The sequence below is a fragment of the Rhinoraja longicauda genome, chromosome 19, assembly GCF_053455715.1.
Source record: "Rhinoraja longicauda isolate Sanriku21f chromosome 19, sRhiLon1.1, whole genome shotgun sequence".
NCBI lineage: Eukaryota > Metazoa > Chordata > Chondrichthyes > Rajiformes > Arhynchobatidae > Rhinoraja > Rhinoraja longicauda.
This window is the reverse complement of record NC_135971.1, coordinates 29,873,737-29,900,452: the sequence shown is the minus strand read 5'-3', so window position 1 is coordinate 29,900,452 and position 26,716 is coordinate 29,873,737. Positions and strand designations below refer to the sequence as shown.

General features: G+C 48.5%; 1 protein-coding gene and 1 pseudogene across 2 annotated transcripts in view; one reads left to right on the top strand and one right to left on the bottom strand.

Moving 5' to 3' along the window:
• The window catches only part of LOC144603211 (major histocompatibility complex class I-related protein 1-like), a 1,020,820-nt pseudogene that overhangs the window by 60,878 nt on the left and 933,226 nt on the right, over nt 1-26,716 (bottom strand). The gene's annotated exons all lie outside the window — the stretch shown is intronic.
• LOC144602751 (zinc finger SWIM domain-containing protein 1-like) lies at nt 5,115-26,701 on the top strand. Its single transcript, XM_078415887.1, has 6 exons — nt 5,115-5,371; nt 10,845-10,953; nt 14,900-15,140; nt 20,406-20,841; nt 22,466-23,316; nt 26,649-26,701. The coding sequence occupies exons 1-6, from the start codon at nt 5,115-5,117 to the stop codon at nt 26,699-26,701; spliced, it is 1,947 nt and encodes a 648-aa protein (XP_078272013.1).

Sequence of the window (26,716 nt, the reverse complement as noted above, 5' to 3'; positions counted from 1 at the left end):
TGAAAAAGGGCCTCGACCCGAAACGTCACCCAATTCCTTCTATCCAGAGATGCTGCCGGTCCCGCTGAGTTCCTCCAGGGTTTGGTGTCTATCCTGGGAGTGATTCGGCGTCGGGTTTCAGCGGTCGCGCCGGGGCGGCGGCAGGACAGCAATGGCGGCCAGATCTCCTACAATGCAAAGGGAGGGAGAAAGTGCCCGGCGCCGACCAGTAGCCGCGGCAGTGCGCATGTGCAGTGCGGTCGGGGACGTGTGGGTGGCGGCAGTGCGGCCGGGGACATACGGGCAGCGGCAATGCGCATGTGCAGGTCGGGCCGGGGACGTGTTGGCGGCGGCAGTGCGCATGCGTAGGGCGGCCGGCGGATGAGGAGCGGCCGGAGAGCGGAGACCCGGCGGCCCGGACACGGATGGCGAGGGGTGGGGGCGGAGAGTGACCCAGAGAGAGAGCGGGGGGGGGGGCGGGGCCGCTCAGTGTTGACCGGTAGGTGACCCGGGGGCTCTGAGAGCGGCGCCCGTGTGCAGGCAGCGCATGCGCAAACCCCGGACCGGGCCCGGAGCGGAGCGGAACGGAGCCGCCACAAAGCGCCGGGGCCGCGGCTGCGCGTCAGACGCCGCCAAATACGCGGGAAACCCCATCCCTGGGCCCAGGGATCCGGGATCGTCCCAATCCTGCACCGCGACCACCGGGCTGGAGCTGGAGCTGCAGCCGCTCCCCCTCCCCCCCCGTCCCCCCCGTCCCCATTCATTAACCCCCACCCCCCCCACACGGGCAGTTTCATCCCAATCACAATATTCAACCTCTCCTTGGCCAAGTCCGTGGTCCCTGCATGCTTCAAAAGATCCATCATTGTACCGGTGCCAAAGAATGCCTCTCCAGCGTGTTTAAATGACTACCGACCGGTGGCCCTCACCTCGGTTGTCATGAAATGCTTTGAGAGGCTAGTCAAGAAGCACATCTGCGCCCTCCTTCCTCGCAACATGGACCCACTACAGTTCGCATACCGTCCGAACAGGTCCACGGATGATGCGGTCTCCCAGGTTCTACACACCGCTCTCTCTCATCTGGACAGCCAGGGGGGCTATGTGAGGATGCTGTTCATTGACTTTAGTTCAGCATTCAACACAATAGTCCCCAGCAGACTGGTTGAGAAGCTGCTGGAACTGGGGCTTAGCACCCCTCTGTGTGCCTGGGTCCTGGACTTTCTCACTGCCAGGCCCCAAGTGGTCAGGATGGGGGAACACACATCTAGCTCCCTCACCCTGAACATAGGATCCTCCCAGGGCTGTGTCCTTAGCCCCCTACTGTACTCCCTGTACACACATGACTGTAGGGCCAGGTTCAGCTCAAACTCCATCATCAAGTTTGCTGATGACACTGTGGTGGTGGGCCGGATCTCCAACAACGATGAGAAGGCCTACCGGGAGGAGGTGGCTGATCTGGCACTCTGGTGTCAGGACAATAGCCTCCTCTTGAATGTCACTAAAACAAAGGAGCTGATTGTGGACTTCAGAAGGGCTAAACATCCAAGGACGTACACGCCACTGGAGATAAATGGGTCTATTGTGGATAGGGTGAGCAGTTTCAAATACTTGGGAGTCCGCATCGCAGAGGATCTGACGTGGGCAACGCACATTGCCGCTAAGCAGCGCCTTTACCACCTTAGACAACTGAGGAAATTCAGAGTGTCGCTGAGGATCCTTCATTGCTTCTACTCTGGGGCTGTAGAGAGCATCCTGTCCGGCAACATTACAGTCTGGTTTGGGAACAGCTCTGCCCAGGACAGGATGGCCCTGCAGAGAGTAGTGCGTTCGGCAGAACGCACCATGGGAACTACACTCGTCCCCCTGCAGGACCTATACATCAGGAGGTGCAGATCCAGAGCAAGCAAGATCATGAGGGACCCCTGCCACCCCAGTAACGGACTGTTCCAGATGCTACGGTCAGGCAAACGCCTCCGCTGTCACGCTGTGAAAATGGAGAGGATGAGACGGAGCTTCTTCCCACAGGCCATCAGGACTGTCAACTTTGATAACCCCAGAGACTAAATTTTTGTCGACACTTTTTGTGCTATGTTTAGTAACTTATTAACTTTATTTATATGCTGTAACTGTAATTATTTTTGTGCACAACCCGCAGGCATTGCCACTTTCATTTCACTGCACATCGAGTATGTGTATGTGACAAATAAATTTGACTTGACTTGACTTGACTTGACTTGATTTGCATCAACCTCATTCAGGGATTGATCCCAATCTACTATCCCGCGGATTTCCATCTCAATACTGAGCATTGCACGACGCCCCCGACCCCAAACCCAGGGAATTATCCCCCACACATACACGGGCATTTACATCCCAATCCCATGAATTTGTATCCTATCTAAATCAGGGATTGATCCCGACCCCCTATCCTGATGTTGAACATTGCATGACGCCCTCACCCCAAACCCAGGGAATTATCCCCCACACATACACGGGCATTTACATCCCAATCCCATGAATTTGTATCCTATCTAAATCGGATTGATCCCGACCCCCTATCCCAATGTTGAACATTGCAAGATGCCCCCTTCCCCAAACCTGGGGAATTATCCCCCACACATACACGGGCATTTACATCCCAATCCCATGAATTTGTATCCTCTCTAAATCAGGGATTGATCCCAATCTACTAACCCGATGTTAAACATTGCAAGATGCCCTCTTCCCCAAACCTGGGGAATTATCCCACCAACCACACATGGGTGGTTATTATTCCAAAGTCACGAATTTCCATCCTATCTAAGTCAGGGATTGCCCCCCACCCTCCCCCCCAGATCTCCCATCCCGGGGATTTCCCTCTGAATGCGGGTCCTTGCAGGATGCTCCCAGTGCAAACCTGGAGAATAAGCCAGTTCGGTATCTTGACTGCACATGCCCAGGTCATAGGTCACTCGTGCTAAACATTCTCGCTGGCCGAGCTGCTGTGTGTATACAGACCTGCGTTTCATCGGTATTTTCCAGGTTTGCTTCTTCCAGGTAAGAAAATACTGCTTTCAAAACTTAACTAGGTGTATATATGGTTAATTTGTACAAAACTATGATGATTTTGTTGGTTTTATTACTTTATGCTTCGGTGAGTGAGCGAGATCATGACAATTTCTTTTACATTGTAACTTGTACCAGTATGTAATGGACATGCTTACAGGACCCTATTCGAATTAACATATGATTGACCTTGTTATTTATTTTGTTTTATATGGTACTGGCAAAGCCATGCGCATTTGTGCAACTTTGGACTGTGGGAGTAGCACGTATCACCTGAATAAGTGGATGCAGAATGTGTGTGACAGCCACAACTGTCAATTTGCAACAGGAAACTGTTTCTGCCCACCTGCCTTCAAACTCGAGGAAAATAAACTGCAGATGCTGGTTTAAATCGAAGGTAGACACAAAATGCTGGAGTAACTCAGCGGGTCAGGCAGCATCTCGGGAGAGAAAGAATGGGTGACGTTTTGTGTCGAGACCCTTCTTCAGAAGTCTGGAGAATAAGCGAGTTAGGTATCTCGCTTCAGACTTCTGAAAAAGGGTCTTTACCCGAAACATTACCCATTCCTTCTCTCCTGAGGTGCTACTTGACACGCTGAGTTACTCCAGCATTTTGTGTCTACCTTCGATTTAAACTAGCAACTGTAGTTTTTTTTCCTAGTGTTTGAAGGGAGGTGGGCAGAAACAGTTTCCCTTTGCAAATTGACAGTTGTGGCTGTCACACACATTCTGCATCCACTTATTCAGGTGATACGTGGTACTCCCACAGCCCAAAGTTGCACAAATGTGCATGGCTTTGCCCAGTAACATATAAAACAAAATATATAATAAAGTCAATCATATGTTAAGTCAAATAGGGTCCTGTAAGCATGCCCATTACATACCGGTACAAGTTACAATGCAAACAAAAATTGGCATGGCTTTGCTCACTCACCGAAGCACAAAGCAATAAAACCAACAAAATCAACGTAGTTTAGTACAAATTAACCGTAAATACGCCTAGTTAATAGTTTTGAAAGCAGCATTTTGTTACCTCGAAGAAGCAAAACTGGAAAATACGGATGAAAAGCAGGTCTGTATACACGCACCAGCTCAGCCGGCGAGAATGTTTAGCGCGAGTGACCTATGACCTGGGCATGCGCAGTTGAGATACCGAACTCGCGTATTACCACCATACCTGCACAAGGGCGATTATTATCCCAATCCCAGGAATTTTCATCGGCTGAAATCAGGGATTTATTACGATCTTCCATCCCGCAGATATCCCTCCCAATGCTGAGCATTGCAGGATGCCCCTCCCCCCAACCCAGGGAATTATCCCCACCTGCACACGGGCAATTATTATTGCAATGCCAGAAATATCCATCCTTTCTAAATTAGGGATTGTTCCCTATCCCAATGTGGAATATCGCAAGATGCACCTCCCCTAAACGCAGGGAATTATCCCCCACCCACACACGGGCAATTTTGATCTCATTCCCAGTAATGAGCATCCTATGTAAATCAGGGATTGATTTATCCCAATGCTATCCCAATCCCAATGCTGAGCATTGCAAGATGCCCCTACTCAAACCCAGAGAATTACCCCCCACCCACACACGGGCGATTATCCCAATCCCAGGAACTTGTAGCCTACCTGAATCAAGGATTGCCCCGATCCACAATCCCGTGATTTTCTTCCCAATGCTGAGAATTGCATTGCTGAGATCTTGTGTTTCTCCCACACTTCAAAGACGTGAAGGTTAATTAGCTTCTGTAAAATTGTAAATTGTCCTATCATGTAGTATAGTGCTAGTATACGGGGTGATCGCTGGTTGGTGCGGACTCAGTGGGCTGAAGGGCCTGTTTCTTCTCTGAAGTCTAAAGTAAACTGTAAAGACAGCATCCGAGCAAAGGATGGATCCTGGGTCTCTGGCGCCGTGAGGTGGTGACTCTACAGTTGGACCACCGTGCTGTTCTTGAACTGTATATATGAGCTGTTGTGATGCGTTCTACCTTGGCTGACCTGCAGCTGCTGCCTGTGGTCTATTCTCAGTGCCCGCTCTCCAGGTGGGATCAGTCTGCCAACTCCATCTGACACACGTGCAGCCATGTCCCAGGTGGTGGGTTTCCGAGTGGGCGCCGAGTTCTCGAGCTACAGCGAGCTGCACCGGGAGTACCGGCGCTACCAGAGGGACAGCTCCGTGCAGATGTGGACCAGGCACTCACGGACCATCAAGGCGCAGCGGCGTCGGGCACCCAAGCGCCCGATGAACGACGCGCTGAACTTTGCCGAGATCGACTACGCGTGCATTCACGGCGGCAAGTTATTCAAGACCAAAGGATCCGGCAAACGGACAATCCAGAGGTGAGGAAATACTTGCAGGGGCGACACAGCGGCGCCGTTGGTAGAGCCACTGCCTCACAACGCCGGGGATCCCGGTTCCATCCTGACCACGGGTGCTCTCCGTGTGTGGAGTTTGCACATCCTCTCTGTGACCAGCTGTGTTTCTTCTGTGTGCTTCAGTTCCCTCCCGTATCCAAAACGTGCAGGTTTCTTGGTTAATTGGCCCTCTGTAAATCGTCCCGAGTGTACTTAAATGCGCGTAGTATAAAAAATAAAGTGGATGAGCTTGAGGCTCAGTTAGTCATGGGCAAGTATGATGTTGTAGGGATCACTGAGACATGGCTACAAGAGGACCAGGGCTGGGAACTGAATATTCAGGGGTACACAACGTATAGAAAAGACAGACAGGTGGGCAGAGGGGGTGGGGTTGCTCTGATGGTAAGGAATGATATTCATTCCCTTACAAGGGGTGACATAGAATCAGGAGATGTTGAATCAGTATGGATAGAAATGAGAAATTGTAAGGGTAAAAAGACCCTAATGGGAGTTATCTATAGGCCCCCAAACAGTAGCCTCGACATACGGTGCAAGTTGAATCAGGAGATAAAATTGGCGTGTCAAAAATGTAATGCTACGGTGGTTATGGGACATTTCAACATGCAGGTAGACTGGGAAAATCAGGTTGGAAATGGACCCCAGGAAAGAGAGTTTGTAGAGTGCCTTCGAGATGGATTCTTAGAACAGCTTGTACTGGAGCCTACCAGGGAGAAGGCAATTCTGGATTTAGTGTTGTGTAATGATCCTGATCTGATAAGGGGACTAGAGGTAAAAGAGCCATTAGGAGGCAGTGATCACAACATGATAAGTTTTACTCTGCAAATGGAAAGGCAGAAGGGAAAATCGGAAGTGTCGGTATTACAGTATAGCAAAGGGGATTACAGAGGCATGAGGCAGGAGCTGGCCAAAATTGATTGGAAGGAGGCCCTAGCAGGGAAGACGGTAGAACAGCAATGGCAGGTATTCCTGGGAATAATGCAGAGGTTGCAGGATCAATTTATTCCAAAGAGGTGGAAAGACTCTAAGGGGAGTAAGAGACACCTGTGGCTGACGAGGGAAGTCAGGGACAGCATAAAAATTAAGGAGAGGAAGTATAACATAGCAAAGAAGAGTGGGAAGACAGAGGATTGGGACTCTTTTAAAGAGCAACAAAAGTTAACTAAAAAGGCAATACGGGGAGAAAAGATGAGGTACGAGGGTAAACTAGCCAATAATATAAAGGAGGATAGCAAAAGTTTTTTTAGGTACGTGAAGAGGGAAAAAATAGTCAAGGCAAATGTGGGTCCCTTGAAGACAGAAGCAGGGGAATTTATTATGGGGAACAAAGAAATGGCAGACGAGTTAAACCGTTACTTTGGATCTGTCTTCACTGAGGAAGATACACACAATCTCCCAAATGTTCTAGGGGCCGGAGAACCTAGGGTGATGGAGGAACTGAAGGAAATCCACATTAGGCATGAAATGGTTTTGGGTAGACTGATGGGGCTGAAGGCTGATAAATCCCCAGGGCCTGATGGTCTGCATCCCAGAGTACTTAAGGAGGTGGCTCTAGAAATAGTGGAAGCATTGGAGATCATTTTTCAATGTTCTATAGATTCAGGATCAGTTCCTGTGGATTGGAGGATAGCAAATGTTATCCCACTTTTTAAGAAAGGAGGGAGAGAGAAAACGGGTAATTATAGACCAGTTAGTCTGACATCAGTGGTGGGGAAGATGCTGGAGTCAATTATAAAAGACAAAATTGCTGAGCATTTGGATAGCAGTAACGGGATCATTCCGAGTCAGCATGGATTTACGAAGGGGAAATCATGCTTGACAAATCTACTGGAATTTTTTGAGGATGTAACTAGGAAAATTGACAGGGGAGAGTCAGTGGATGTGGTGTACCTCGACTTTCAGAAAGCCTTCGACAAGGTCCCACATAGGAGATTAGTGGGCAAAATTAGGGCACATGGTATTGGGGGTAGGGTACTGACATGGATAGAAAATTGGTTGACAGACAGAAAGCAAAGAGTGGGGATAAATGGGTCCCTTTCGGAATGGCAGGCAGTGACCAGTGGGGTACCGCAAGGTTCGGTGCTGGGACCCCAGCTATTTACGATATACATTAATGACTTAGACGAAGGGATTAAAAGTACCATTAGCAAATTTGCAGATGATACTAAGTTGGGGGGTAGTGTGAATTGTGAGGAAGATGCAATAAGGCTGCAGGGTGACTTGGACAGGTTGTGTGAGTGGGCGGATACATGGCAGATGCAGTTTAATGTAGATAAATGTGAGGTTATTCACTTTGGAAGTAAGAATAGAAAGGCAGATTATTATCTGAATGGTGTCAAGTTAGGAGGAGGGGGAGTTCAACGAGATCTGGGTGTCCTAGTGCATCAGTCAATGAAAGGAAGCATGCAGGTACAGCAGGCAGTGAAGAAAGCCAATGGAATGTTGGCCTTCGTAACAAGAGGAGTTGAGTATAGGAGCAAAGAGGTCCTTCTACAGTTGTACCGGGCCCTGGTGAGACCGCACCTGGAGTACTGTGTGCAGTTTTGGTCTCCAAATTTGAGGAAGGATATTCTTGCTATGGAGGGCGTGCAGCGTAGGTTCACTAGGTTAATTCCCGGAATGGCGGGACTGTCGTATGTTGAAAGGCTGGAGCGATTGGGCTTGTATACACTGGAATTTAGAAGGATGAGGGGGGATCTTATTGAAACATATAAGATAATTAGGGGATTGGACACATTAGAGGCAGATAACATGTTCCCAATGTTGGGGGAGTCCAGAACAAGGGGCCACAGTTTAAGAATAAGGGGTAGGCCATTTAGAACGGAGATGAGGAAGAACTTTTTCAGTCAGAGGGTGGTGAAGGTGTGGAATTCTCTGCCTCAGAAGGCAGTGGAGGCCAGTTCGTTGGATGCTTTCAAGAGAGAGCTGGATAGAGCTCTTAAGGATAGCGGAGTGAGGGGGTATGGGGAGAAGGCAGGAACGGGGTACTGATTGAGAGTGATCAGCCATGATCGCATTGAATGGCGGTGCTGGCTCGAAGGGCTGAATGGCCTACTCCTGCACCTATTGTCTATTGTCTATTGTCTATTGTTGGGAGTGGATGACAAAGTGGGAGAACATGGAACATGGTCCACACCTGCTCCTGTCTCCTACGTTCTTATTTAAAGATGTTTTAATCCTTTTAAATTTAATTGTATAAGTTTAGCCGGGTAGTTAGTTTTGTTTAGAGTTACATCATGGAAACAGGCCTTTTGGCCCATCGAGTCCACACCGACCACCAATCATCCATTCACACTAGTTCTATGTTATCCCACTTTCTCATCCACTCTCTACACACGAGGGGCAATTTACAAAAGCAAATTAACCCACAAACCTGCACGTCTTTAGAATGTGGAAGGAAACCACTTGGACAAAACCCACGTGGTCACAGGGAGGACGTACATTCTCCGCACAGACAGCACCTGTAGTCAGGATCGAACCTGAGTCTCCGGCGCTGTGAGGCAGCAGCTCCTCTGCTGCCCCTGTCTGTCTCTTTCTCTTTTTTTTCTCTGTCTCTCTCTCCCCTCTCTTCAATTTTTTTCTCTCTTTTGCACTCTTTGTTCATCTTTGATTGTGTGTGTGTGCATCTCCCCACCTCTCTCCCCCGTCTCACCTCCACCTCTCCCTCTCTCCACCTCTCTCCCTCTCTCCCACTCCACCTCTCTACCTCTCCTCCTGTACCTTTCTACCTCTCTCTCTACCTCTCTCTCCTTCTCTCTCCCCCACCACACATTTTCCCATTCCTACCCGCTGGGATTATATAGAGTGGTAGAGTCATCCCACACAGAAATAGGCCCTTCGGTCCAACTTGCCCATGCTCATCGAGATGGCCCATGTACACCAGTCCCACCTGCCCTCAGAACCTTCCCTATCCATGTACCTTTCCAAATGTATTTTAAATGCTAGAGTACCTGCCTAAACTACCTCATCTGGAAGCTAGTTCCATTTACCACCACACTGTGCAGAAAAGGTTACCCCTTGTGTTCTTTTTAAATCTTTCCCCTCTCATGTTAAACTGTCCTCTGGATCTTGATTCCCCAATCCTGGATAAAAGATTTATGCATTCACCCTATCTATTCCACTTGTGACATACAATTTGCTGTGTTAACACAAGGGACACGGTATTATCCATGTTATCCCACTTTGCCATCCACTGCCTGCACACTTGGGACAATTGACAATTTGATAGTTTGTGTTTTATGGTTCAGAGACTGGATTGATATCCCAGTGGGGGAGTGTGATATTATCCCATTAAATCACACAGGGTCTTCCGCCTGCAATGACCATCAAGCACTCAGCTTGTTATGTACTATGTGTAGGAAGAAACTACAGATGCTGATTTACACTGAAGATAGACACAAAATGGTGAAGCAACTCAGCAGGTAGGGCAGCATCTCTGGAGAAAAATAATAGGTGACGTTTCGGTTTGACACCTGTCTTAAGGCTGAGAGTCAGGGGGGAGGTAAACTAGAAGTTTCTCCCATTCTCGTCGTTCTATTAATTTCACTGTCGTCTTGCTTAGTTTCACTGTTTGTATCAACTTCTTATCACCTTCTCCACCGCCAACAATGGACCATTGTGGGCTCCACCTTTTCTTTATCATTGTTGCTGGCTTTGATTTGTTCTTTCATATCTTTCATTCATTTGTTCTTTATAACCCTTCATCCCCCTAGTTCCCTCTCCTCTGACTCTCAGTCTGATAAAGGTTCCCAACCAGAAATGTCACCTACTCCTTTTCTCCAGAGATGCTGCCTGACCCGCTGAGTTACTCCAGCATTTTGTGTCCATCTCCTTTGTTATGCACTATGTTATCTTACACCAATCCTGCATGAATCACATTTTATTGCAGCTGTTGCTTCAAGTCCCCCCAGTTTGTGAAAGAGTTTATTATCAGTCAAAGGGCAGTCATTCAGCACACCATCTTGTCTTCCCACTCACACTGCTTCATGGCCAATGTCAATGGAATATTTCTGTTGGATTCTGTGATGATTGTAAAAGATCGCCACACACTGCTGGTCTGAATCATCCTACCACAACGAGAGAGCAGTCCTGAACTGTGATCTTCCTCATTGGTGACCCTCGGACTATCTTTCTTTGTACTTTACCTTGCACTAAATGTTATTCCTTTGTGATGTAAATCACTGTAAATGGCTCGATTGTAATCATGTATTGTCTTCCCACTGACTGGTTAGCATGCAACAAAGCTTTTCACTGTACCTCGGTACACGTGACAATAAACTGAACTAAACAAAACTGAAGAAGGGTCTCAATCCGAAGCGCCACCTATTCCTTTTCTCCAGAGATGATGCACGACCCGCTGAGTTACTCCAGCATTTTGTGTCTATCGTTTGCTGGTCTTCACCCAGTTGGCTTACACACTGCCTCCCACTGTCTTTTTCAGAACCAACAAGATGAAGTGTCCCTGTGTCATTAAAGTCCGGCTTTCTGCGGATGGAAACAAGTTTGTGGTGAAAGAGATGAATGAATCGCATAACCACACGGTGCCGCAGGTAAAAGCAGAACACACACACCAGCCAGGTGGAGTTGTTGGATCTGCCACTGCTTCAGTTTGTCGGCTCAGTGTGTGTGTGTGTGTGTGTGTGGGGGGGGCGGGGGGGGTGTCTGTGTGTGTGTGTGTGTGTGTGTGTGTGGGGGGGGGCGGGGGTGGTGTCTGTGTGTGTGTGTGTGTGGGGGGGGGGCTGGGGTGGTGTCTGTGTGTGTGTGTGTGTGTATTGTCCCACCTCTCCACGTTTTCAAAGAGCATTCTACTAGTTCTGTACACGCTCGGTTCCAGCCTTGGATCCTGGGCGGTTGAATATCCTAGTTCAGTGATACAGCACAGAAACAGGCCCTTCGGCCCACCAAGTGCGCGCCGACCGGCGATCCCCCCACATTAACACTATCCTCCACACACGGGACAATCTACACATACACCAAACCAAATAACTTCGACACCTGTACATATTTGGAGTGTGGGAGGAAACTGATGATCTCGGAGAAAACCCACACAGAGGGGAACGTAAAAACTCCACACAGACAGCACACGTAGTCGGGATTGAACCCGGGTCTCCGGCGCTGCAAGCGCTGTAAGGCAGCAACTCTACAGCTGCGCCACCGTGCCGTCCAGAATATGTCCACGTAATTATTTATAAAGAGTTTATCAGAACTCTGTCTCTCTGCCCGTGTCTTTGCCTGTGAGAGAATGTTACCTGTGGCACCAGCACATATCGGTGGGACTTAAAGCTGTAGGGTGCAATAAAATGGGATTTGTGCAGCATTGGCTCAAGAAAACATAATACATAGCAACAAAGATGGACACAACAAGCTGGAGTAACTCAGCGGGTCAAGCATCATCTCTGGAGAAAAGGAATAGGTGACGTTTCGGATCCTTCCCGGCTGGTCTGAAGAAGGGTCTCGACCCGAAATGTCACCTTTTTCTTTTCTCCAGAAATGTTGTCTGAACCGCTGAGTTGCTCCAGCTTTTTGTGTCTAGAATTGGCGTAAACTAGAATCTGCTGTTTAGTTTAGACATACAGCGTGTAAACAGGCCCTTCAGCCCACCAAGTCCAGGCTGGCCAGCATTCCCTGCACATTAACGCTATCCTACCCACATCAGGGACAACTTTCAATTTTACCAAGCCAATTAGCCTATAAACCTGTGCATCTTTAGAGTGTGAGAGGAAACCGCAGCTCCCGAAGAAAACACATGGGGAGAACGTACAATCTCCGTACAGACAGCACCCGTAGTCAGGATCAAACCCGAGTCTCTGGCGCTGTAACACAGCAACTCTTCCGCTGCACCACCGTGCTGCCCCGACACATAGAACAGAACAAGATGGGTGCTTGATGGTCATTGCCGACAATGTAGGTGGAAGAGGCGGTGTGATTCTATGGGATGATATCACACTCCCCCACTGGGATATCAATCCAGCCTCTGAACTCTGACAACTTTGGCATTGTTTAACAGAGTCAGACTGATACATCAATATCACTAGTCATTTCCCTCACAGTAACAAGTTTTATTTACGTAGTTCTAACGCACTAAAAATACCTCCCGCTTTCAGGGACATTATCAAAGTAATTGATGTGAACTGCCTTAGCAGGGATTCTGGAGATGACCTATAACTTAGGTGGAGTTGGTGGATTTCAAGGAATGTCTTATAATGTGGTTTAAGGAGGCAAGAGTGTCTGAGGGTGATCTGAGAGAAGTATATCTGTTCATGAGAGGCATAGAATGGAGACTCTCGGACTATCTTTAATTGGACTTTACTGGACTTTATCTGATGCTAATCATTATTCCCTTTATCCTGTGTCTGTGGACGGCTTAGACACAAAAATCCGGAGGAACTCAGTAGGTCAGACAGCACCTCTGGAGAAAAGGAATAGGTGACGTTTTGGGTCAAGACCCTTCTTCAAACCAGAAAAGGAATAGGTGACTTTTCGGGGCAAGCCCCTCTTCAGACCAGAAAAGGAATAGGTGCAGTTTCGGGTCGAGACCCTTCTTCAGATCGATGCTTCCTGATCCACTGAGTTACTCCACCTTTTTGTATCTATCTTCGGATTAAACCAGCATCTGCAGTTCCTTCCAACACATTTCGACTGTGGACGGCTTGATTGTAATTATGGATAGTCGTTCCATGGACTGGTAGCATGCAACAAAAAAGCTTTTTTGTACACGTGACAAGAAACTAGACTAAACTAGATGGGGAATATGGTCCGATTGTTTTTACTCCATGGTAGTTGTGGAGGTGCAGAGACACAGAGGGAGAAAGTTCCAAATAGCTGCTGAAGGCAAAGTCAATTGGACAGGGATAAAAATTCAGGAATGGGCTGGGGCCAGAGTTAGAGAGATTTTGTATTATATATATATATATCTGACCGAGGCGTAAATGTAGATGGGTTGGTGAGTAAGTTTGTTAATGACACCAAAATTAGGAGTTGCAGACAACGAGAAATGCTGTCAGTAGATATCAGAACGTAGACCAGCTGCAGAAAGGGGTGGAGAAATGGCAGATGGAGTTTAACCTGAGCAAGTGTGAGGTGATGCACTTTGACAGGTTAAATGCAAGGAGAGAGTATACGTTTAATGGCATGACCATTAACAGCATTGATGTGCAGAGGGATCTTGGAGTTCAAGTTCATAGCTCACTGAAGGAGGCAGCACAAGTAGATAGGGTGGTGAAGAAGGCCTCATAAGTGACAGGAGCAGAATTAGGCCATTCAGCCCATCGTCTATTCCGCCATTCAATCACGGCTGATCTATCTCTCCCTCCTAACCCCATTCATCTGCCTTCTCCCCATAACCCCTGACACCAGCAATAATTAAGAATCCATCTATCTCTGCCATAAATATATCCACTGACTTGGTCTCCACAGCCTTCTGTGGCAAAGAATTCCACCAATTCACCACCCTCTGACTCAAGAAATTCCTCCTCTCCTTCCTAAAGGAATGTCCTTTAATTCTGAGGCTATGGCCTCTTGTCCGACACTCTTCCACTGGAGGAAGCATCCTCTCCACATTTATCCAAACGTTTCACTATTCGGTACGTTTCAATGAGGTCCCCTCTCATTCTTCTAAACTCTATCGAGTACAGGCCCAGTGCTGACAAACGATCATCATATGTTAACCAGTATGGGTGAAACGTGTGGTATGCTTGTCTTCTGTGCTAGGGGCATTAAATATAAGAGTCAGCAAGTCATGATGCAGCTCTATAGGGCTTTAGTTAGACTGCATTTGGAGTATTATTTGCAGTTCTAGTCGCTCCATTACAGGAAAGGTGTGGAGGCTTTGGAGAGGGTGCAGAGGAGGTTGACCAGAATGCTGCCTGGATTAGAGGGTTTCAGCTACAGGGGGAGGTTGAATAAACTTGGGTTATTTTTTCTGGAGCGTCAGAGGTTGAGGGAAGACTCGACGGAAGTATATAAAGTTAAGGTCGGCAGTCAGAGGCTTGTGCCCAGGGTGGAAATGTCCAACACTAGACGACAGAGTGATATGGTGAGAGGGGGGAGGTTTAATGTGCGAGGCAAGATTTTTACACAGAGAGGGGTGGGGGCTGGGAATGCACTGCTAGAGATGGTGGTGGATGCAGATACGATAGGGGTGTTTAAGAGGCTTTGGGAAAGGCACATGGAAGTTCAGGGAATTGAGCGATATGGATCATGTACAGGGAGATGAGATCAGTTCAACTTGGCATCATGTTTGGCACAGATAATGTAGGCTGGAGGGCCCATTCCTGTGCTGTTCTGTGTTCTAATATGGGATCTGAGCTTAGTTTACAGATACAGCATGGAAACATAGGCCTACCTAGTCCACGCTGATCATCGACCACCTACGTGCACTGGTTCTATGTTGTCCTACTTTCTCATCCACTCCCGACACGCTCGGGGCAATTTACAGAGGACAATTGACCTCCAAACCGGATGAACTGACCCTAGGATCTTGCTTGTACCCCACAGGAAGAGGAGGAGAGGCTCCGGCACCAAAGGCGCTTTGTTACAGCGCTGCGCGTGGACCCCACTTCCATCGTCTCGCTGCGGAGTAATGGAGCGGGTGTCCAGGTGCAGCTGGGGGAGGTTGCCGGCAAGGTGCTCACTGATGAGGATGCCCATAGCCCCGCACGCAAGGAGAAATGGGACGAGTTCAAGACCAACAAAACCGACTTGGAGATGATGGTGCCCACACTGGCAGCCGTCAAGGGTAAGGTCATAAGGAATAGGAGTAGAATTAGGCCATTCGGCCCATCAGGTCTACTCCGTCATTCAATCATGGCTGATCTATCTCTCTCCCCTAACCCCATTCTCCTGCCTTCTCCCCATAACCTCTGACACCCGTACTGATCAAGAATCAAGGTAGGTGAAGGTGTCCTCGCTTGTCCCAGGCCTAACCGGCTGCTCCAGGTTTGCACCACTCCCTCTCTTGTCCTGGGGTATCCTGCATCCTTCCTTCATTCCGGATTAATGCGGATCACCCCTTTATTGGGTTAACGTATGATGACCATTTGATGGCTCTGGGCCTGTACTCGCTGGAGTTTAGAAGGATGAGGGGGAACCTCACTGAAACTTACCGAATAGTGAAAGGACCGGATAAAGTGGATGTGGAGAGGATGTTTCCACTAGTGGGAGAGTGATGGAACAGAGGGTGCAGCCTCACAATAAAAGGACGTTCCTTTAGAAAGGAGATGAGAAGGAATATCTTTAGTCAGAGGGTGGTGGATCTGTGGAAATCACTGCTACAGATGGCTGTGGAGGCCAAGTCTGTGGAATTCATTGCAGTAGAGATTGACAGGTTCTTGATTCGTTAGGGTGGCAAATGGGGTTGAGAGGGAAAGATAGATCAGCCATGATTCCTAGACTCTCCCACGAGTGGAAAGATCCTTTCCACATGCACTCTACCCAGGCATTTCACTATCTGGTAAGTTTCAACGAGGCCCCTCCTGATCCTTCTAAACTCCAGCGAGTACAGGCCCAGTGCCGTCAAACACTGATCAGATGTTAACCCAGACATTCCTGGTTTCATTCTGGTAAACCTCCTCTGGACCCTCTCCACCGCCAGCACATCCTTAGACATGGGGCCAAAACTGCTCCCAATACTCCAAATAAATGGATGAGGATTGGGTGTGGATCCTCCTTCCCCCATCTCATGATAGTGCACTGTCTTGTCACTAGATCACTCCCTCCTCTCCCCTGGGATAGTCAATGACTTTCGCACTTCAGAGATACAGCACGGAAACATAGAAACATAGAAAATAGGTGCAGGAGTAGGCCATTCGGTCCTTTGAGCCTGCACCGCCATTCAATATGATCATGGCTGATCATCCAGCTCAGTAAGCCTTCTCTCCATACCCCCTGATCCCTTTAGCAAAAAGGGCCAAATCTAACTCCCTCTTAAATATAGCCAATGAACTGGCCTCAACTACCTTCTGTGGCAGGGAATTCCACAGACTCACCACTCTGTGTGAAGAAATGTTTTCTCATCTCGGTCCTAAAAGATTTCCCCCTTATCCTTAAGCTGTGACCCCTGGTACTGGACTCCCCCAACATCGGGAACAATCTTCCCGCATCTAGCCTCTCCAACCCCTTAAGAATTTTATATGTTTCTATAAGATCCCCCCTCAGTCTTCTAAATTCCAGCGAGTACAAGCCTAGTCTATCCAGTCTTTCTTCATATGAAAGTCCCGCCATCCCAGGGATCAATCCAGTGAACCTTCTCTGTACTTCCTCTAAGGCAAGAACGTCTTTCCTCAGATTAGGAGCCCAAAACTGCACACAATACTCCAGGTGCGGTCTCACCAAGGCCCTGTACAACTGCAGTAGAACCTCCCTGCTCCTGAACTCAAATCCTCTTGCTATGAATGCCAACATACCATTCGCTTTCTTCACTGCCTGCTGGACCTGCACGCTTGCTTTCAATGACAGGTGCACCATGACACCCAGGTCACATTGCATCTCCCCTTCTCCTAATCGTTCACCATTCAGGTAATACTCTGCTTTCCTGTTCTTGCCGCCAAAGTGGATAACCTCACATTTATCTGGCCGTTCGGCCCACCGAGTTGGTGCTGACCAACGATGATCCTGTACGCTAACTTACACACACAAGCGGCAATTTCTTATTACAACTTACTGAAACCAAGTAACCTCCTATCCTGCAAGTCTTTGGAGTGTGGGAGGAAACCGGAGCACCCGGAGAAAACCCATGAACGTACAAACTCCATACAGACCGCACCCACAGTCAGGATGGAACCCGGGTCTGTAGCGCTGTAAGGCAGCAACTCTACAGCTGTGTCCCCAATACTTTCTCATGGGATCGCTCTTGGATCGTGCCACGCACTCTTCAGATGACTCTTCCCTCCTGCAACCCCACCCCATCTGCAGTTCCTTCCTCCACCTGTCACTTGCAAGTCTTTGTCCTGCCCCCATCTCTCTTCCAGCTTTCTTCCTCCCCCCCCCCCCGACTTGCCACAATTAGTTGAAGAAGGGTCCCAACCTGAAATATCACGTATCCATGTTTTCCAGACATGTGTGGGAAAGAACTGCAGATGCTGGTTTACACTGGAGATGGACACAAAATGCTGCAGTAACTCAGCGGGTCAGGCAGCATCTCTCGAGAAAAAGAATAGGAGACGTTTCAGGTCAAGACTCTTACTCAGACCGAGAGTCAGGGGAGAGGGAAACTCCAGAGATACTGCCTGACCTGCTGAGTTACTCTCGCACTTTGTCTTTTGTCATGAACCAGCATCTGCAGATCCTTGTTTCTCTAGAGTTTGATGGAGCTGCATCTTGACTATCTGTCTCTTGTACTCAGTGCACCGACCGATGAAGGCAAACGTACCTCACGAATGTCACTGTGCGTTACCAGTGCTTTGTGCAGAATCTATTTTAGAATCGGATTCAATTTATCGGCCTAGTTTGTAGACAAACAAGGAATTTGACTTGGTGCTTTACTACACCTGGTAAAAACACGAGACAGCAGACAATTAAAAAACATTATAATTAAACAATGCAAAAATAAAGTGCAAGAGTAATAAGTGGCAGCTTTGCTAAATATTGCACATGTAAATATCTAAAATGCACTTGGAGAGTTCATAATTGTTTGGCTTACAGACCAGAATGTAGTGGTGTAGAGTGGTTGTTAACTAGACCTACCACTCGTGGGGAGAGGCTGTTTTTGTGTCTGGATGTGCCCAGAGGGGAGGGCTTCATGAGAGAGTTAGATATACAGTGCATTCAGAAAGTATTCACACCCCTTCACTTTTTCCACATTTTGTTATGTTACAGCCTTATTTTAAAATGGATTAAATTATTTTTTTATCATCAATCTACACACAATACCCCATAATAAAAAAGCGAAAACAAGTGTTTAGAAAATTTTGCAAAGTAATTAAAAAGAAATAACATATCACATTTACAAATGTATTCAGACCCTTTACTCAGTACTTTGTTGAGGCATCTTTGGCAGTAATTACAGCCTCAAGTCTTCTTGGGTATGACGCTACAAGCTTGGCACACCTGTATTTGGGTAATTTCTCCCATTCTTCTCTCAAGCTCTGTCAGGTTGGATGGGGAGTGTCGATGCACAGCTATTTTCAGGTCCCTCCAGAGATGTCCGGGTTCAAGTCCGGGTTCTGGCTGGGCCACTCAAGGACATTCACAGACTTGTCATGAAGCCACTCCTGCGTTGTCTTGGCTGTGTGCTTGGGGTCATTGTCCTGTTGGAAGGTGAACCTCCTCCCCAGTCTGAGGTCCAGAACGCTCTGGAGCAGGTTTTCATCAAGGATCTCTCTTTACTTTGCTCTGTTCATTTTTCCCTCGATCCTGACTAGTGTCCCAGTTCCTGCCGCTGAAAAACATCCCCACAACATGATGCTGCCACCACCATGCCTCACCGTAGGTATGGTATTCGCCAGGTGATGAGCAGTGCCTGGCTTCCCCCAAACGTGACGTTTGGCATTCAGGCCAAAGAGTTCAATCTTGGTTTCATCAGACAAGAGAATCTTATCTCTCATGGTCAGTGAGTCCTTTAGGTGCCTTTTGGCAAACTCCAAGCAGGCCATCATGTGCCTTTTACTGAGGAGTGGCTTCCGTCTGGCCACTCAACCATAAAGGCCTGACTGGTGGAGTGCTGCAGGAAAGTTGGCCTTCTGGAAGGTTCTCCCATCTTCACAGAGGAACTTTGGAGCTCTGTCAGAGTGATCATCGGGTTCTTGGTCACCTCCCTGACCAAGGCCCTTCTCCCCTGATTGCTCAGTTTGGCCGAGTGGCCAGCTCTATGAAGAGTCCTGGTGGTTCCAAAGTTTTTTCCATTTAAGAATGATGGAGGCCACTGTGCTCTTCGGGACCTGCAATGCTGCAGAAAGTGTTTTATACCCTTCCCCAGATCTGTGTCTCGACACAATCCTGTCTTGGAGGTCTACGGACAATTCCTTCGTCTTCGTGTCTTGGTTTTTGCTGTGACATGCACTGTCAACTGTGGGACCTTATATAGACAGATGTGTACCTTTCCAAATCATGTACAATCAATTTAATTTACCTCTGGTGGACTTCAATCAAGATGTAGAAACATCTCAAGGATAATCAATGGAAACAAAATGAACCTCAACTCAATTTTGAGCGTCATAGCAAAGGTTTGAATACTTATGTAAATGTGATATTTCAGCTATTTCTTTTAAATTACTTCGCTTCTTCATTCTGGGGTATTGCGTGTAGATTGACGATTTAAAAAAAAAGAATTTAATCCATTTTAAAATAAGGCTGTAATGTAACAAAATGTGAAAAAGCTGAAGGGGTCTGAATACTTTCTGAATGCACTGTAGGTCTTAGGGCTGATGGAATCAAGGGATATGGGGAGAAAGCCAGAACAGGGTACTGATTCTGGATGATCAGCCATGATCATATTGAATGGCGGTACTGGCTCGAAGGGCCGAATGGCCTACTCCTGCACCTATTTTCTGTGTTTCTACTTCAAAGAGTTTGTGGCCAGGGTGAGAGTGGGTCAGTCCCTTGTTCTGCCTGTTCTTGTCATATGAGGAAAGACTGGGGTTTAGAAGGATGAGAGGGGATCTTAAAGAGACGTATAAGATTATAAAAGGACTGAACAAGCTAGATGCAGGAAAATTTTCCCAATGTTGGGGGAGTCCAGAACCAGGGGACACAGTCTAAGAATAAAGGAGAGGCCATTTAAAACTGAGGTGAGAAGACACTTTTTCACCCAGAGAGTTGTGAATTTGTGGGATTCTCTGCCACAGAAGGCAGTGGAGGGCAATTCACTGGATGAATTTAAAAGAGAGTTAGATAGAGCTCTAGGCGCTAGTGGTATCAAGGGATATGGGGAGAAGGCAGGCACCGGTTACTGATTGTGGATGATCAGCCATGATCACAGTGAATGGCGGTGCTGGTTCGAAGGGCCAAATGGCCTCCTGCACCTATTTTATGTGTTTCTATAACTCTTGTCTGCGTTTGTTTGCAGACGGCACGGTGGTGGTGGTGGTGAACAAGGCCAACGTGTTGCAGGCCATCTACTACCAGGACGGCCGCATGAAGCAGACCTTCGAGAGGTTCCCCGAGGTGCTGCTGGTGGGTGCCACCTACAGCTGGGCGGGCCTGTGGCTGCCCACCTACCTGCTGCTGGCCATCGACGGCAACGGGGAGAGCGAGCTGGCGTGCCTGTGGTTCCTGCAGAGCGAGGAGCGCGAGACCGTCCGGCAGCTTCTGCGCATCTTCAGGCAGAAGAACCCGGCGGCGGAGGGAACGCGGGCGGTGATGGTCGGCGGCCAGGCGTGTGACGGGGAGCTGGTGACCGACGTGCTGCCCCACTGCAAGCTGCTGGCCTGCCTCGCCCACACCCTGAGCGTCTTCCAGGACCACGTGACCGCCGAGAAGCTGCACGTGACCGCCGGGCAACAGTAAGCACTGGCACCGCCATTCCCTCGTGGGGCCGGAGTGGAGCGGGTGGGTGGGGGGCCCAAATATTCCTCCTCCTGTCAGATTGTGTTGGTTTGGTAAAGTTGTGACTCTCATCCCTCTGCACAATCCAGTCTACCCATGTCCCATCTCCTCCACTCTGCCCTCTCTCTCTTTTTTCTTTCCTTCTATCTTACCCACTCCTCCTTCCCTTCTTTCTTTCTCCCCCTCCTTCCTCCATCTCCCTCTTCTCCTCCGCCCCTTCTCTCCTTCTCCGCCCCTTCTCTCCTTTCCCCTACTCCTGTTTCTTCCTCCTCCTCCTCACCCACTCCACCCCTCCTTCACCCACTCCTCCCCTCCTTCACCCACTCCTCTCCTCCTTCACCCACTCCTCTCCTCCTTCCCCGTCCTCCACTCTTCCCCCTACTCTCCTCCTCCCGCCTCCTCTCCTTCCCTCTACTCTCCTCCTTTCCCCTCTCCTCCACCATCGGGCAACAATAAGCTCTGGCATCGTGATTCCATCCTGGGACCGGAGTGGGAGGGGGAGGTTGGGTTATCCCACATATTCCTCCTCCTGTCACGGCGTGGGTCAGATAAGGGTGCGACTCATTCCTCAACATGGTCTGCACAATCCAGTCTACCCCTGCCCCACTCTCCCTCCTTTCCACCCTCCTCTCTCCCTTTGCCTGTTCCTTCCCCTTTTGCCCCCTCCTCTCCCCTTTCTGTAGATGGGGCATCTGGTCAGCATTAGATGGGGCATCTTGGTCAGCATTAGATGGGGCATCTTGGTCAGCATTAGATGGGGCATGTTGGTCAGCAAGGACGAGTTGGGCCGAGAGGCCTATTTCCGTGCTGTTTGACTCCACTGTTCAGTAGTCATTGAGGAGGTCACTTTATTTTTCGTAGAGAATGAAATGTTGGAGTTTTTCTTGTAGCCGTTGGGGACTGTTGAGGTGAGAGTTTGGTTTAGTTTTGGAAATACAGATTGGAAACGGGCCCTTTGCCCCACTGAGTCCAGCCCGACCATTAATCACCCGTTCACACCAAAGATACTAGAGGAACAAGATAGACCACTCGGCCTTAAAAATCGTAGAAGGTCATGGCGCCATTTTAGTGGGAAGAAAATTGCAGAAACGTTTAAAAAGAAAAAATAACAAAAATCTATGAATTGATAGATGAGATATTTTCTGCATTTTAATGGTATAATCACACATACTGTTCCCCCAAAACACTGATTACACTGCGAGAGGCAGAACGAACGGCGGGTTTTGCTTACTAAAATGGCGGACGTCCCGCTCCTTTGCACACTACACTTCAGTATAGGCGATTTCAACGGAGTGGTCCATCTTGTTCCTCTAGTATCTTTGGTTCACACTAGTTCTGGGCGACACACGGGACAATTTACAGAGGCCAATTAACGTACAAACCTGCACGTCTTTGGAACTTGGGAGGAAACCGGAGGAAACCCACTTGGTCACAGGGAGAACGTGCAAACTCCACACAGACAATGCCTGTAGACAGGATGGATCCTGGGACTGGCACTTAAGGCAGCAACTCCACCGCTACGCCACCGTGCTGCACCGGGAGGTTCCTCACCTTGTCTCCTCTTCCCTTTCTTCCCGCCAGGAGCCAGCTGCTGCAGATCCTGCACAGTATGTGTTACGCCACGTCGACTGAGGACTACGACCTGCTGTACCGCCAGCTGCTGGACTCCAACGCGGAGAGCGCCGTCGACTACTTCCACACGACGTGGCACGGGTCCTGCCGCCAGTGGGTGGAGGGCTTCAAGCACGAGAACGAGAGCTACCTCACCAGCACCCTCCAGCGGGTGCAGGTGATGAGCCAGAGGCTGGCGGCCACGGTCGAGGACTTCTCCAACGTGACCTCCTTCACCCGGGACCTCCTGAAGGCCGTGGACACGGTGCGGGCCGAGTGCGACCAGCGGGTGTTGCAGAGTGAGCCCCCCGCAGGGCCAGAGGACAACTCCGCGGAGTGTTCCTACCGGGCGCTGCTCACCGACTTCGCCTTCCGCCGGGTGCGGACGGAGCTGCAGGAAGCGGAGTCGGTCTCCTTTCTCAGCCTGGAGGCCGAGAGGGCCTGGCCCGTGTGCCGGCGCCGGGCCCTGGTGACGGACCAGGCCAGCTGCCAGTGTGCCTTCCGCACCTCCATGAGGCTCCCCTGCCGGCACGTCCTGGCTCTCCGGCGGCTGCTGGGCTCCGACCTCTTTGAGCCCTCGCTCTGCGCCGCTCGCTGGACGCAGGAACACTTCCTCGGCGGTCAGCTCCCGCCCGCGTCGCCGAGGGAGCGGGCCAAGGTGCAGCAGGAGCGATACCGCCAGGCCCTCAAGGTAGCTCGCAAACTCTCCTCCCTCGCCGCCCGGTGTCCGGCCGAAGACTTTGGCAGGTGCCTGGCGGTCATGACGGCCGTCACCGACATCTGGGCCAGAGGTGGCCAGGTGCAAGTCACCGAAACCAATGGTTTGTAGCGACGCAGTCTCAGAGAGAGTGAAGCAACGACACACAAAACATGGAGCAGCACAGCACAAGGACAGGCCCTTCAGCACATAATGAACATGATGCCAAGACCATCGCTTATCTACCTGCATATCATCCATATCTCCCCATTCCTTGCATATCCATGTGCCTATCTACTGCCTCGTAAACTCCATTATCACATCTACCTCTACCGCCACATATGGTTCATAAGATCATAAGAGACAGGAGTAGGATTAGGCAATTTGGCCCATCAAGTCTACTCCGCCATTCATTCATGGCTGATTCATCTCTCCCTCACCCCATTCTCCTGCCTTCTCCCCATAACAGAGAAACATAGAAAATTAGTGCAAGAGCAGACCATTTGGCCCTTCGAGCCTGTACGCACCGCCATTCAATGTGATCATGGTTGATCATCCACAATCTCCCCCGTTCCTGCCTTCTCCCCATATCCCTTGATTCCGCTAGCCCTAAGAGCCCTATCTGACTCTCTTTTGAATGCATCCAGTGAATCGGCCTCTACTGCCTTCTAATGCAGAGAATTCCACAAACTCACAACTCTGGGTGAAGAAGTTTTTCCCTCATCTCAGTTCTAAATGGCCTAGCTCTCATTCTAAAATTGTGGCCCCTGTTTCTGGACTCCCCCAACATCGGGAGCATCTAGCTTGTCCAATGTCTTGGCTGACTGCCACTGTATGTTTCTTTTTTTTTTTCCTAATCAGATGTGCAGCACTTTGGTCAACGTGGGTTGTTTTTAAATGTGCTATACAAATAAAATTGACTTGACTTGACTTGACTTGACTTAATAATCTTATATGTTTCTATAAGATCTGCTCTGATCCTAAATTCCTGTGAATACAAGCCCATTTGTTCCATTCTTGCGTCATATGACAGTCCCGCCATCCTGGGAATTAACCTCGTGAACCTACGCTGCTCTCCCTCAATAGCAAGAATGTCCTTCCTCAAATTTGGAGACCATAACTGCACACAATATCCAGGTATGGCCTCACCAGGGCCCTGTACAACTGCAGAAGGACCTCTTTGCTCCTCTACTCAAATCCTCTTGCTGTACCTGCATGCTTACTGTCAGTGACTGATGTACAAGGACACACACATCTCGTTTCACTTCCCCTTTTCCTAATCTGGTACCATTCAGATTATAATCTGCCTTGTCCTTGGCACCAAAGTGGATAACCTCACATTTATCCACATTATACTGCATCTGCCATACATTGCTCACTCACCCAACCTACCCAAGTTACCCTGCATCCTCATAGCCTCTTCACAGTTCACTCTGCCACCCAGCTTTGTGTCATCTGTAAATTTGCTTATGTTACTTTTAATTCCTTCATCTAAATCATGAAAATATATTGTAAATAGCTGCGGTCACAGGATCAAGTCACAGCCTGCCATTCTGAAAAGGACCCGTTAATTCCTACTCTTTGTTTCCTGTCTACCTACCAATTTTCGATCCATGTCAATATCATACCCCCAATACCATGTGCTCTAATTTTGCCCACTAATTTCCTGTGTGGGACCTTATCAAAGGCTTTCTGAACGTCCAGATACACTACATTTACTGGCTCTCCTTTATCCATTTTACTTGTTACATCCTCAAAAAATTCCAGAAGATTAGTCAAACAAGATTTCCCCTTCATAAATCCATGCTGACTTGGACCGATCCTTTTACTGCTCTCCAAATCCACTGTTATTACATCTTTAATAATTGACTCCAGCAACTTCCCCACCACCGATGTCAGGCTAACTGGTCTATAATCTCCTGTTTTCTCTCTCCCTCCTTTCTTAAAAAGTGGGATAACATTTGCTACCTTCCAATCCACAGGAACTGATCCAGAATCAATGGAACATTGTCAAATGATCACCAATGCATCCACGATTTCTAGAGCCACCTCCTTGACTACCCTGGGATGCAGACCAGGCCCTGGGGATTTATCAGCCTTCAGTCCCATCAGTCTTCCCAACACGATTTCCCGGCTAAATGTGAATTTCCTTCAGTTTCTCCGTCACCCTAGATCCTCTGTACCCTAGTACTTCTGGGAGATTATTTGTGTCTTAGCAAATAAAGAACCAAAGTGCCTTTTCAACCCGTCTGCCATTTCCTTGTTCCCCATAATAAATTCACCTGTTTCTGTCTTCAAGGGACCCACATTTGCCTTCACTAATCTTTTCCTCTTCACATACCTAAAGAAGCTTTTACTATATATTCTTGGCTAGCTTACCTTCGCACTTTATCTTTTCTCCCAATATTGCCTTTTTAGTTACCTTCTGTTGATCTTCAAAAGTTACCCAATCTTCTGGCATCCTGCTCATCTTTGCTATGTTATGTCTTTTTTATTTTTATACTGTCCTTGACTTCCCTTGTCAGATCCGGTTGCCTCTTATTCCCCTTAGAATCTTTCTTCCTCTTTGGAATAAAATGATGCTGCATCTTCTGGATTATTCCCAGAAATTCCTGCCATTGCTGTTCCACTGTCATCCCTGCTAGGGACCCTTTCCAGTCAACTTTGGTCAGCTCCTCATGCCTCCATGTTGTTCAACTTGTTCAACTGCAACACTGACACTTCTGATTTTACCTTCTCCCTCTCAAATTGCAAATTAAAACATGTTATGGCCACTACCTCCTAATGGTTCCTTTACCTTTAGTTTCCTTATTAAATCCAGTACATTACACAACACTAAATCCAGAATTGCCTTCTCCCTGGTAGGCTCCAGTTCAAGCATCCATCTCGGAGGCACACTACAAACTCCTTTTCTTAGGGTCCAGTACCAACCTGACTTTCGCAGTCTACCTGCATATTGAAATCTCCCATAACCTCTGACACCCGCACTAATCAAGAATCTATCTATCTCTGCCTTAAATATATTCACTGCTTTGCCTCCACAGCCTTCTGTGGCCAAGAATTCCACAGATTCACCACCCTTGCATAGTCCAGGCACTCAGTACCTTCCGTGTAAAGTGACAACGAGAAAAACAACTTGCCTCGCACATCTCCTTGAAACTTTGCCCCTCTCACCATTTTATCTATCACAAGATTACCTTTCCACTGATAGACAGGCCCTCTGATACTTATTGACCAAAGATAGACACAAAATGCTGGAGCAACTCAGTGGGACTTACCGAGCCCTCTATCATGATTTATTACTGAATGTTTCCTCAAATATTGTTTTACCGTTTTGCACCATGTGTACTCTGGACACATTACTGTGTGTGTCCCCCAATAATTTATTACTGTCTGTTTCCCTCTCGGCTGTGCCCCCTCCAACATCACTCACCAGTTGTGTTCCTTTGTTTTCAGTGACTGGTGCAACAGAGCAAGAATCGTTGTCTCCAGCCACCGAGGCAAGTTGAAGATGTGCGTAAGAA

Excerpts from the sequence above, each read along its gene's own strand:
- LOC144602751 (XM_078415887.1), top strand. The coding sequence starts at position 5,115 with ATGTCCCAGGTGGTGGGTTTCCGAGTGGGCGCCGAGTTCTCGAGCTAC. Across the intron at positions 15,141-20,405 it reads CACACTGGCAGCCGTCAAGG|ACGGCACGGTGGTGGTGGTG; the intron begins GTAAGGTCATAA and ends GTTTGTTTGCAG. Across the intron at positions 20,842-22,465 it reads CACGTGACCGCCGGGCAACA|GAGCCAGCTGCTGCAGATCC; the intron begins GTAAGCACTGGC and ends TCTTCCCGCCAG.